Genomic DNA, 13,842 nt, shown 5'->3' on the forward strand with positions numbered 1-13,842 from the left:
TATTTTCCAAAAATTCCTTGTATCACACAGATTCTGATTTCTTTCCTCCCATATTAATATATATTTCCCTCAAAGTGTGGCTGTCATTGCATCTTTTTGACTACTATAATCCATGTGATTTTATTTTACTCTGAATTCTGACAGCACAATTTTCTCCCCCTCTTATGTGGAACACTAATAATCTTCACATTGATCATTACCTTGCTTTTGTGTAGTTAGTCTATTTTTAGGATGTGATGACCATTTAGGTGTTGTCTGCCTGCCATCAGTAGATACGAGTACTGGCCATGTGCAGACCATGTTTTATGTGCTGGGGTGTACCAATGAACAAAATCTCTGTCCTCTTGAAATTTACATTCTGGTTAAAGGAAATATGAAATATATAACAAATGTGATGCTTAATAAACTATGAATGTTAGATGATGTTTGCAATTACTTGAAAGTAGCCAAAATGGACACTGGGTGTTGTATGTAAATGATGAATCGCTGAATTGTACCCCTGAAACCAACATTGCACTGTAGTTTAACTGACTAGAATTTAAATAACAATTTGGAAAAAAAAAAAAAAAAGGTAGTCAAAAATCTCCAGCCATAAAAAAGTTCAAAGGTGGTAGCCTATCTCAGAAAGATAGGTTACAGGGGAAAGGAAACAAAATGCTATAATTTAAAGCGATTTTTACTAATTGTGTTAAACACAACTGACAGTGTACTAAAGAGTATTAAAGAGTGAGACATTTAAAAAAAACTTGACATTTATTTACGAGATTGCATCATTTACTGTTTTAATTAAAGAGTAGGTAGGGAGTGTTTGAAGAGATCAGGAGCTAATTAGTAAATATTGCATATTTTTTTATGGCAACATTCATTTTTTTAACAGCTAATTTTTAACAGAGGAAGGTAGGGTTTCTAAAATTTTTCTTTGTTGGTAAAATATATTCTAAGACAAATTCAGACCTAGTGTCACTAGTTACTCTTTACCTGACATGAAGGACTCTTGACATATCTGAACATCCCTTTCTATTGGCCCGCTTCTGTGATGATGTAACTTATGATAAATAAAAAGAAAGACTTTGTTATACTTGTGAATCATTGCAAAATTTCTTAAGGTAAGGGAACTTTGATCTTTGAAAGTGACCACGAAAGAACATTGTGTCATTCTTTTTGTGCTAATACATCTTTTAGAAACAAGACATTCTTAGTTGCTAGGGAACAAGTAGTTCAAAAGCCCACAGAACACTTAATCAAGAAGAAAAAACCCATATAACCAAACCATCCCACATTGCAAAATTCAAGTAAAAGCAAGTGAAATTGATTTTGTGAGTATCTAAAGCAGTTGAAGTGGCAAGGCATCTCTTTTCCTACCTGCATTTGCCTTGAAGATGTTTGAATTTACTCCCCTTAGCCAGAAAAGGCAGTGAAATTAGAATGTTCATGGGAGTCATGTCACAGTTTGTTTTCATCCCTCTCATTATTATGAGGTAGGATCATATTTATTCATCCAATTCATATATATTTTTAGACAATGTGTGCACATCTATTTTGATATTTTTTAGCTTTTCTCTCTAGAATTTCTTCTCAGAATCCCATGTTATTGTGAAGGTCATTGTTGGAGTCCTGAGATAATTTCGTTATTTTGTAAAGTTGAACAGAAATTACCCATTTCTCAACAGAATGATTGAAATGAATGACATGAATCTAATGAGTAATGAAATGAAGGTGCAAAGTAGTAATTAATAATGTTAATCACAACCTTCAAAGCATGGAGTCTTTCTTAGCATTTTTATTTTTTGACAGAATGACTCACTTGGGACTTTATTATAGAATCACTATCCAGAGGCTGATTATTATTGTTATCTCTCAGCTGGAGCTCTTCACAACTAATTCATTGTTTTAGTTTTCTATTATTAGTGTGACACATTCCCCCAAACTTATTGACTTAAAGCACAAATTTATTATTTTACAACTTGTGGGTCAGAAGTCCTTCCCTTGGCTCATGGCCCCTTTCCAACGTCTTCAAATCTGGCGACATTGGAATGATTTCTTCTCATGCTGCAATCTCTCTGGTTTCCTGTGTACAGTCCCATCTTTCTCTTCCGTTTTCAAGGACCCTTGTGATTATATTGGACCCTCCAGAACAAACCAGGATAACCTCTTTCCTTTCCATTTAATTTAATGCATTAATTTATTTTCTAATGTTTATCTTTTATTTTAGAGAGAGTGTGAATGGGGGAGAGGGGCAGAAGGGGAGAGAGGAGAGAGAATCCGAAAGAGTCCCAAGTGGGCTCTACATTCAGTGTAGAGACTGATGTGGGGCTTGATCCCACCACCCTGGGATCGTGACTTAAGCCAAAATCAAGAGTCAGACACTCAACCGATTGAGCCATTACCATCTGCAAACATCATTCCCCTTTGCCATGTAACAGCACATATTCACATATATGTGTGGATACCTTTGGGGGGGGGGCTAGTGTTCCACCTACCATAGCCATCACTTGTGTCACTCTGTGGTATGTGCCTGTTGCTTTCCTTCCACTAGTCTTTTCATTTCTGTTGTTTGTGCCTTTGATCGACCTAACTGTTGTCCTGTGGTGAGAGAATCTGATTGGTTCAGTATGTTGTCACTGCTTGTACAAATCTTTTGTACCTGTTTCCTTGCAGGCTATTGAGTCAGAAGTTAGCAGCTTCTAGATCTGATATGTTCTGATGCGATTGGCCAGGGGCCAAAGGCAAGGTCATACATTAGAATATTGTTACCCATTTGTCAGGAAATACCTACGACTCTTCTTTCATTAGGGACTGTCACAAGGAAAGCTTTTCTCAGAAGGATGGCTATGGGCATGGCAGAAATCTGGGTTGCTTATTCCGGACAAGTTCCATGGGAGGAAAGTTAATGTACAAGTACTGAGGGAAGGGGTGGTCAAAATTATACATACTTAAAATTTAATACGCAAGAATTTCTGTTTCCTTTTAGAGAACTTTTTAAGTTCTTTTAGAGGTGCCATTCTCTCTCCCAAAGGAAAAAGATTTAGTCCTGCCATTTTGAAGCTTTTGTTTAAACTGCCTTCCCATGATCTCTAATGTTCTTAACTTTACTCCTTGGCATCTGGGCACAAGGGGAAACCTGTGACAAGATGTACAGTGGATGTGCTGTTTTCTGTTCTCTTGTTATAAATACTGAATATGGGTGCTACTAAGAACTTGGCCAGGCTCCTTAGCCTGCATAGGGCCCTCGAGTCTGGGTGCGTCGCACCGTCATTCTTCGGCTGGGATTCTGCTTCCCACTGTCTATCCCTCAATTCTGCATTGGGGCTCCCTTGATCCTGCCCTGAGGCCATCTTCTAGCAGAGGGATTAATTCTTAGCTCCCTTTCTTATTCATTCCAACAATCTTTCCTATTTCTCCACATCCTGCTGAAACCAAGGGACATCTCCGGTGTAGAGTGGCACTGCAGACTCACTTTGCCTAAACCTACCACGTTACCATTTTCCTTTCTACTACTCTGGGCAGTGGTTTGCTCCTTCACGATGTGAAATTGGGGACCCAAGCTGTCTCCACTCTGATAACTCCAAAGCCTGAATTTCAGTATTCTAACACGGTAGTTAATTCAATGTACTTTTTAAGTTTCTTAAAGTTAGTAAATGATAATGTATGTGAAACACCTCAGAGTGCTATAGAGTAGATGCCTAAAAATGATTGCTAATATAATATTCTAGGTCATCGCAAACCTGGAAACTTACCTCACTTTCAGTAAGCATCTCTGGGATATCTGTGTAGTAAGTCTTATGATTTTTGAAACATTTCTGTATGTTCAGTGAGCAATTATATCATTGAGTGGTGTCACTTTTTAGATATTAGAGGTTATTTTTATTTTTATTATTATTTTCTTGTTCATTTTTGAGAGAGCGCACACAAGCAGGGCAAGGGCAGAGAGACAGGGAGAGAGAGAATCCCAAGCAGGCTCCAACCCTGGGAGCCAAAAGTGGACTTGAACCCACGAACTGTGAGATCATGACCTGAGCCGAAATCAAGTGCTTAACCTATTGAGCCACCCAGGTGCCAAGAGGTTATTTTTAAATGTACTCTCCTTCTAGAGATTATGTGGGAACTATGGATTTGGAGCAAAGACACTTAGAAGTTTCCAGTGAAAAAAAGGAAGGGAAACCATATTCTCTGTTGTCTCCAAATGTAATAGTGAATGCTCCTTAAACCCAGTTAATTAAGATTGTAAGAAAGCAAGAATGTACAGGTGGTACATTTTTCTGTTAAAATCTGTGGCAAGGATGGAAGTGAAAGAATTTGAACTATAGAAAAATTAAAGCGTATTAGTGTATCAGGAGGGAAAACATCCTGTCTAGGATTCTCTTTATTGTGATGTATTCTTTCTAGTAGAAGGAATGGAAGCCAGTGTCATACAGCATATGAGGAATTGACATATGATTTTAATGGACCTCTGTTGGGTGGCAAAACCCAAATTATTTATACTACGCTCTTTTGTTTTATTTATTTAGTTATTTATTTATTTATTTCCTGGAAAGAGCTTGGATAAAATGGTGAAACAGACCATTATTTTTTAGAAAAGATAAAAAGAACAGGAAGAAAAAAAGAAAAGATACTTAAGGTTCTGTTTTTTTTTTTTTCTTAATTTTTTTTTTTAACGTTTATTTATTTTTGAGAGACAGAATGTGAGCAGGAGAGGAGCAGAGAGAGAAGGAGCCACAGAATCCGAAGCAGGCTCCAGGCTCTGAGCTGTCAGCACAGAGCCCGACACAGGGCTCGAACTCTTGAACCATGAGATCATGACCTGAGCCGAAGTCGGATGCTTAACCGACTAAGCCACCCAGGTTCCCCAAGGTTCTGTTTAAAAAAGAAAACAAAAGCAAAAAAACCCCCCAACTCTGTTAACATACTAAATATTGTAGAAATAGGGTTTTATTTAGTGGTGGGAAGAATTATAAATGTAGGTACTTTATAGCAATATATCATATAATCTTAAAAATCCACTGAACTCTTCTCCTCTGAAAACTTTTTGCTAAACATATACCAGGAGAGTTTTTGAGAGCCTTCGCAGTACCTCTAACAAAAACAACAAAGAATATTACATTCTTTAAGACCAGAAACAATAACTACTTCTTTTGGTGGGGCAGTTATATGGTCTTAATTCATTTTGATCACCAAGAAAACATTTCAAATGTGGTTTTATACATTAAAAAGTACAACAGGATATTTATATTGGGGCTGTAGACTTCAGCTTCCTTGACCTCATTTATTTAAAGTTTATTTGTAAGTTAGATACTGTTTTTTTCCCCCTAAGGATTTAAAAATTACTATAGAATCCATCTGAGAGAATATTGTGTATATATTTGAGAGGATTTATATATACTTGAATTGAATTTTTACTTCTGATTCATAATCCATTCATCCTTTAAAGAACCTATAAGATATCTGGCATATGTAGGTAGTGACTTAAGTGACATTGTGTGTGGTGCATACTGTGAAGTACAGATTGTGTATTTGGGACTAATCTCTCCCAACTCTGACTTCTGTTGCAGTCCCTGTACCATAGGAAGAAGGTCAGACTTCATACAGAAGTGAACACAATATTAATGGTACAAAGCACAACTGCCTTTCACGCCAATTAGCTTTATTGGTTTTACCGCAAAGAACTAAATGTCCTGGATCAATTACAGCGATGTTGAGGCTTACCTGTTTGTTTCCCAAATCAATTAATCTATTAAGGAGCTCGTGTTCCTGGATGTCATCTTAGGCTAAAATGAAAGAGAGAGGCTTAGGTTGGATGGAGTTGTTTGTGGACAACTTGGTCTGTAGAATAAGACTCAATAATATGCCCCTTAGCAAGAAAGTGTAAGCAATCCAGTAATATCCAGGAATTTCAAACAAAACTAAATATGGGGAATTTATAAGCGTAGACTACTGTGCCTTCAATAGTTGGGACGAAAAACCTACAAGGTCAAAGTTCAAATGAGTATTAGGGGTTCCTGGGTGGCGTGGTCTGTTGAGCATCTGACTCTTGATTTTAGCTCAGGTCATGATCTCACGGTTTTGTGGAATCGGGCTCCATGCTGACAGTGTGAGGCCTGTTTAGGATTCTGTCTTTCTCCCTCTCTCTCTCTCTCAGAATAAATAAACTTAAAAACAAACAAACAAACAAACAAACAAAAAAAACAACTTCAAGTATTAGAAAAACCTCAGAGTTTAAGAAAAAAAGTTCAGGAGTTAAGGTTTCACTTAAATATTTTAAAACTATTAATTTTGAATCATTTAAAAAAATAAAGGCTTCATGTAAAACTAATGTGTTCTGTAATAAATGTTAGCATATGCATCCGTGTATATTTGAAACCAGTATTTATCAGTGGCATCCGTGGTCAGCTTGGACCGGGCTATAGAACCTGTTGGTAGTATTGCAGAAAGCTGGAGTTCTGCCAGCAAAAGCAGGGTTGAACTGGTTCCTGCATGTGCCTGGATTCACGTCTCATAAGACCGTAAAAACCTGCCAGGCCCTGGCTTTCAAAGATGGTTTAGTCATGCATGTGCAGCCCATCTGTTGGGCACATAAGGGATTTCCTCCTCGGCTAAGCCCAGCAGCCTCAAGCATGGCCACTGTTTCTCCCTTCCCCCACCTTTCTCGAATTCTTTCTTTCCTGCCAGGAGTGCACAGGCTCTGCAAACCAGGTGCTTCTTATGCCACTCTAGGGAAATCCTTGCACAGACACTGATGGGAGGCAAAATTATAGTCTGCTGCTCCTGCCTAAGCTTACTTTTAGCATAGCTTGGTTCAGTGATCTAAACAAAACTGCAGGGATTGAGTTTGCTAATAAAAATTATTTGCACTAGTACAGTTCTAACCAAACTTTAACGTAGGCCTCAGTGATCTTCAACTCTTCTGTGTAATAAAGCTGTGTGTATTACCTGGATGAGCCTTAGCATGAGCTTCATGCTCTGTCTCTCAGTCTTCCTCTTCCTCCCTCTCCCTCTCTGACTCTCTCTCTTTGCATGAGCTTCAGCAGCATACAATTTGACCTCAACGGTTGTAGCCGTTGAGCAGCGGTAACAGTGGGAAGTCTCCTTCGAAAACTTCTTTCTTTCCCCTTCCTCTTACCTTTGCGCACTGTACACATCCTCCAAGTTTGACCTCCTGGGCTTCCCTTCCAGTGTTTTGCAGCAAGATTTAAAATAATGATGATGATCATCATCATCGTCATCCTGTTGGCAGTTAATACCAGTTTTTGAATTAGGGGAGGTACAATTTCAAGTCACAAAATTTCATACACGGATCATTAGGGTACAAGATCTGCTACCAGCTGTTAACATGACCTGCTGTTTTGGCAAATGTGTGGTCTGGCAGCAGATTTTTATTTACATAGATACTTTTGACACATCCAAACTCCAAAAAGATCAAAATGAAGAAAGGAAAGAGCGGGTCTTTCTAATCGGTTGTTTATGGTTTACAATACATTCTGTGAACTTAAGAACCACATATGCAGTTATTAATTATCTTTTCCCTTCCGGCAGATTTATGAGAAGTATCAAGATTTGTATACTGTGGAACCAAATAATGCACGGCAGCTGGTGGAAATTGCAGCCAGGGATATTGAGAAACTTCTCAGCAACAGATCCAAAGCCCTGGTGGTGAGTTGAAATGGGCTCTGCTCATTTTATTATTTTCCATTACTTGTTTATGTTTCATACTTTATTTTCTTCAGTATGCTTTCTTTACCTTGGATACTGTGTTCATGTAATATGTTCCTAAAAGGTGAGATATCATAGTTTCATTGTGAACCTTAATTCTAATTATTAGTTTATTTTTTAGAGGATTCTGTTACATAAGAACAGTATATTTAATTGGTCCAGACATCTCTTTATACATATGTAAGCTGTGATGCATAATAATAATGTTTAAATCTATTAGACAACATAAAAGCCACACATATTGCCAACACTCATAAAACCGCCTTTGTAGTATTCTCCTTTCTGATCACCCTCCCTCCTTGCCAGAGGTGGCCAGTGTACAAATATCTGATGACTCATTTCTTTTCTTTTTAAAAATAGATGTGCCTCACATAGATGTGTTGGGAAACAAGATGATTATTGGGTTGCTTGTTTTCCAGCTTTATTAAAACCACGTTGTGCTGTGTGTTGTCATTACCAACTTGCTGTCTTCCCTCAACATTATGTTTGTATGATTTATCTGGGTGTGTGCATGTAGCTTTCATTCACTCTTATTCACATTTAAATAGTATGAGCATATATCTCAGTTTGTTCATTTATTCTCTGTCGGTAAATTATTATTTGAATCATCTCCAGATGAGTGCTACTATGAATAGTGCTACTCAATTTTCTTGAACAAGTCTTCTGGTTCATACATGCAGGGATATCTGTAGGGTGTTATATACATGATAGTAAAATTAGTAGAGTGTAGAGTACTCATAAAGTCACTTTTACAAAAGTATGAAAATTGTTTTCCGAAATAGTTTTATCAGTTTAGACATCTACTAGCTATATACAAATCTCCTTTGATCCATATTCTGGACAATAAAAGGTGATATCACATGTCTTTTTATTAAAAAAAAAAAACAAAACAAAAACAACTTTTTAAATGGTGATGTCACACCTCTTTTTATCAAAAAAACCTTTTTTTTTTGAGTTTTATTTATTTATTTTGAGAGAGAGAGAAAATGGGGGAGCAGCAGAGAGAGAGGGTGAGAAAGGGAATCCAAAACAAGCTCCACGCCTTCAGCATAGAGTCCGATGTTGGGCTTGAACTCATGAAACCCTGAGATCATTATCTGACTGAAACCAAAAGTCGGATGCTCAACCAACTGAACCATGCAGGTGCCCCAGATTGCTTAATTATAGACAATCAAATGGGTGTAAAAGGTACCTCTGGTTCTTATTAATGAGGCAGACATTTTGTTTTATATTCATTCACCAGTTTTGTTTCTTCAGTGAAATATCTGTTCAGATCTTTTGTGTATTTTAATTCTTTAGATTAATTTGTAGGTTATATATTCTTGATAGTGACTCATTTAAGTTATATATAATACAAATATCTTTTTTTTAAGGAATTTTTTTTAATGTTTGTTTATTTTTGAGAGAGAGATTGAGACAGAGTGTGAGTTGGGGAAGAGCAGAGAGAGAGAGAGAGGGGCACAGAATCCAAAGTAGGCTCCAGGTTCTGAGCTGTCAGCACAGCACAGAGACCAACATGGGATTCAAACTCATGAGCTGTGAGATCATGACCTGAACCGAAGTCGGACACACTTAACCGACTGAGCCACTCAGCCTTCCGAAATATCTTTTTCTGACTTGCTTGGGACTTGTCTTTTCATTGTCCTTATGGTATATCTTGATAAAATAAGTTCTTAATTTTAGTGTAGTCAAAGTCATCTTTTTAACAAGTTATTCGTATTTTAGGGCATATATTTTAAGAAATCCTTCCCTATGCTGAGATTATAAACATTTGTTCTATATCCCATTCTAAAAAGTTCTTTCAGATTTATTTATTCCACCTACCAACTAATGTCAGTATATAATGTTCACTTGCCCTTGAAATTAACTGTTTTTTCTAACCAGTTTTCTCAAGGCCATTTATTAGTTTGCATAACCCTAATGAGCTCCAGTCATCAAGCTAGATACCTGGTAAGCCAGTCCCTCACCATATTCTTTCTTCTTCATTAGGATCTGGAGTATTCTGGAAGCTTCCCATTTAATCGAAGTTTTAGATTCATCATGTTATTATCCAAGAAAATCTTTAGTGGGATTTTGATTGCATTGACTCAGACCAAATTGGGAAGATAGATATCATTATGATATTTTGTCTTTTTATTTATAAATATGCTATTGTTTCCATTGAGCATGTTCTTATTCCATTCAATAGAGTTTTAAAATTTCTTTGTGAAGTTCCTATACGTCTTCTGTTAGATATAATGCTCGAGCTTATGTTTAGTTTCTCTTAGACTATAAATCACAGCAGTGTTACAAGTATTTGTCCCAGGACAATTCTGAATTTCCTGTTTACTTATCACTAACAATCAAGATCTTTATTTTATATGTATGTTGGCACTCAGAAATTTTGCCTGTTTTTTTGGCACTTTTAAATCTTTGTTTCTTAAAATACCCAAGATACTGTTGTAATATAACAGGAGAGCTCTTTGGAATATTTGAAATGCCATATTGCCCGAAGTTGAAACATTTAATTTTTTAAGAAATAAATCAGTGAGTTATCCATGGTAAAATAAGCTTTCATTACTGGAAGATTAAAAGTGTTATTATCTTCCATTTTGGGGTATGTGGATACCATTTTTAAGCATCATTTATACATGTAAATGTGTTTTCAATAAAAGTTTATTTAATAAAAATAAGATAGGTACTTTTTACTTGTGATTAATATTTACTCTCTGACAGCTGAAAATGATTCTAATTATCTTGATTTTTATCAGCTTACATTTTTCCTCCAAATGTAAGAAGCAGATAATCTGGATATCAAAGTCTCATGAAAAAAGGTCAGAGAATGAAATAGGATGTATCTTGCCTTAATTGGATTAAAATGGAGCCTATTGTGACTTTCTTTTTCTCATTCAGAATTGAAGTTCTAGACACCTGGTACATTATTTGAGTCCTGTGGGGATCAGTGACTATCCCAAGTGCGTGAATGGCAGAATCTAGAAATCACAATGGCTAATTAAATGTGGAATTAGTTCAATTTTATGCCAGAGAGAAAGAGTCATGTTTGTTTTCAAACTAAATTCTTTATTTAACTGTTTTGATTCCACAAAAACAGAAAACACATTATATCAAAGGGAAATGTTTTGCGACCAACTGAAAAACAGGTGCTACATTGTACTGGAAGTGAATGCAAGATGGCATTATTAATTAACTTCTATTTTTGTGGTAGGCTTATAGTCAGGGAGACTTTTTGACTAAAAGAACTTTCTATAATTTATCTGGGTGGGTTGCCAATATAATTCCACGTGTAAATACACTGGAAAAATAGTGAATATACAAATTGGAAGGAGATGATAAAATTTAATACCAGTTAGACCTCATGAGTGCTTACTGGTGGCCTTATTTAATTCTTTCTCATAATAATACTTAGCTCTAGACATCATTATTAGTCTCATTTTTTCAATGAGAAAACAGGGTCTTTGAGAAATCCTCTCATTTGCTCAAGGAAATTTATCTAATAACTTACGTATGCCAGTGCCTCTTAAATTTTAATGAGCATTTACTTCACCTGTGACTCTTGTTAAAATGTACCTGTTTATTCAGGAGACCTGGCTGGAGATGCTACATTTCTAATGAGCTCTTAGGTGGTGCTAATGTTTCTGGTACAAGAACTATTCTTTGAGTTAGCTAGAATGTGAGAGCATTCAAATTCATGTGTGTCTGACTTCAAGATCTGCATTCTTACCTAACACATAAGTATATCCTTTGTCCTGAAAAAAGTGTATAATCATAAAGCGGAAGAAATGAAGGCTAGGGAGTATGCTATAAATTACTGTTCATTCAGATTGACTAGGAATTGGATATTTAGTTGGTGGAATATTCTGGAAGGCTATGAATTTTTTTTAGTGACTTCTAGATCAATTAGCCATCTCTAGAAAATGACTCAATGAAATGAAATAATACCGTATTGAAAAAAAAAATTTCTTGGGGCGCCTGGGTGGCTCAGTCGGTTAAATGTCCGACTTCGGCTCAGGTCATGATCTCACGGTCTGTGAGTTCGAGCCCCGCGTCGGGCTCTGTGCTGACAGCTCAGAGCCTGGAGCCTGTTTCGGATTCTGTGTCTCCCTCTCTCTCTGATCTTCCCCTGCTCATGCTCTGTCTCTCTCTGTCTCAAAAATCAATAAATGTTAAAAAACAAATTTGTTTAAAAAAAGAAAAAAAATTCTTTTTTATTTGAATGTGAAAAGATTTTAAACCTTTATTCTTCTTCCATATCAAGATTAGCAGCATAAGGTGTCTTTGAGATTATGTTATAAATGTAAAATCTATGAAAAAGAAGTAAATTGAACTGTTTTTTTTTTTCTCACATATCTAAAGAAATTTCCTAACAGCTTATAGTTGATAATTTGGCATTTATTTTAAAGGAAATGGCAGCTGGAGTCCATCTTGCCTCCCTCCTTCCTTCCCTTCCTCCCTTCCTTCCTTCCTTCCTTCCTTCCTTCCTTCCTTCCTTTATTTATTTATTTTAGTGAAATGATTAATTTTTAGTATCCGTGATAAAGTTTATTATGCATACATGTACACAGATTTTATGTTTTTTAACTTAGTTTCTAAATTCTGTTACAAACTGTTGATTTAAAACTGAATTACAACATATTTTATTCCTTTTTGTTTTTCTCACATTTGTTTATGTAAAACTCTGCACTACTTCTACCAGTATTTTCTTTTTCTCAGTTTCAGCATTGATTTTGACTTTTTAGTCACACTCATTTTAAGCTGTGGTCACTTTATCTGTTCCATCAACCAAACTTAGAGCTGAAAGAGAAACCAATATAAAAATTTTTAGTTGCTTTGGCCCTAAAACTATCTTTCTTATAGCAAAACAGACTTTTCCACTTAAAGATTTGTTGGTTTTGGTTTGGTTTTATCTTAGTGACTACAGAGAAACATGCATCTGATGATTGATATTCATGAGGCTCTTCTAGAAATCCTATGAAGTAGGCATGTACAACATCTACAATAAGTATTTTATAAATGAGGAAACTCAGACATGACCAGCGTTCTTGTTCAAGGCTTGTATAGATAAAATGAGGTGGTGGTGGAATTCAGTTTGAGGATGCCTGACTACAGTTGGGTTTTTTTTTTCCCCCTCTCTAAACCCACACTGCTTATTTAAACCATTTTATTCCTAAGATTATCTACTGCATGACTTTTTCTGACATTTGTTACATCTCTGTCTCAGAAAATGGCTGTGTGATGATTATCCTGCTAACATTATTGGATTATTCTTAAACAGTCTCCAATCAAAGAATGTTTACAAGTAACGCCCATCCCTCTCCACCCCCCCCCCCCGCAAAAAAAAACCCAAACCACAATGAATCATTTAACATTGTTATCAACATTTATTTTGGCCTAATCTAGGCCGAAAAATCTGCAACTGTACATGAATAGCCCATGGGAGAAAGCTCTTCAAAATGATCCAACCTCCAGTGGTGCCTTCTGAAACATAGAGGTGAATGAAGTCAGTGGTTTCATGGTTCACCATCCTGCCCAGGCCAAGGACATCTGCTGAACCAATGAAGGTTTCCAGACATTTTGCTCAAAGCAATTAGGATTAAGTTTATAATAATTGAATTTCTGTAGTGACACTTTTCCAATTAGTGTGTATCTTGTCTCCCTCTGGTGTCCTGGTAACTTTAATTAAAGCTACTTCCAATTTATTATAAAACTTTGAATACTGTAATATGCCCAGCTCTTCTTTCAACCTTGATACTGACTTTAAGATTAGATAATGAAAAGAACAAAATGACAGATGTTTTCAATGACTATTAAAGTAGGGTCTTTTTTCTGGAAGGATGAGATCCTGGTTGTTTGATCAAATTGCTTTCATTTCTTTGAACTCATACTTCTGTCTCTTTCATGTTTCTCAGCAATGCCTCTAGGGTTTGCTGAAAATGCTGATTCCTGGCCTTTACCTTAAGAGAGTTTAACTTGGAAATACAGGAAGAAATATCAGAAAAATTGGTCCAAATTGATGGTAAAGAGATTCAGGAAGAAATGTGAAAATCTTCAGAGACTTGAAGAATAAAAAGTGTGTTGTATTTGGGTATTAGGAGTTATTAGTTTGTTTTTGTCATGACAGATTCATTAGAATGTATT

General features: G+C 36.2%; 1 protein-coding gene across 7 annotated transcripts in view; it reads left to right on the plus strand.

Annotated features, from left to right (window-relative positions):
- CACNA2D1 (calcium voltage-gated channel auxiliary subunit alpha2delta 1) overlaps positions 1-13,842 on the plus strand; it is a 508,596-nt gene that overhangs the window by 100,542 nt on the left and 394,212 nt on the right. For all 7 annotated transcript variants that reach the window (XM_058725264.1, XM_058725261.1, XM_058725258.1 and 4 more), the window contains exon 3: positions 7,531-7,647. In XM_058725264.1, coding sequence (XP_058581247.1) covers positions 7,531-7,647 — 117 coding nt within the window. The remainder of the gene's footprint in view (positions 1-7,530; positions 7,648-13,842) is intronic.

This window comes from Neofelis nebulosa, chromosome 4 (assembly GCF_028018385.1).
Source record: "Neofelis nebulosa isolate mNeoNeb1 chromosome 4, mNeoNeb1.pri, whole genome shotgun sequence".
Lineage (NCBI taxonomy): Eukaryota > Metazoa > Chordata > Mammalia > Carnivora > Felidae > Neofelis > Neofelis nebulosa.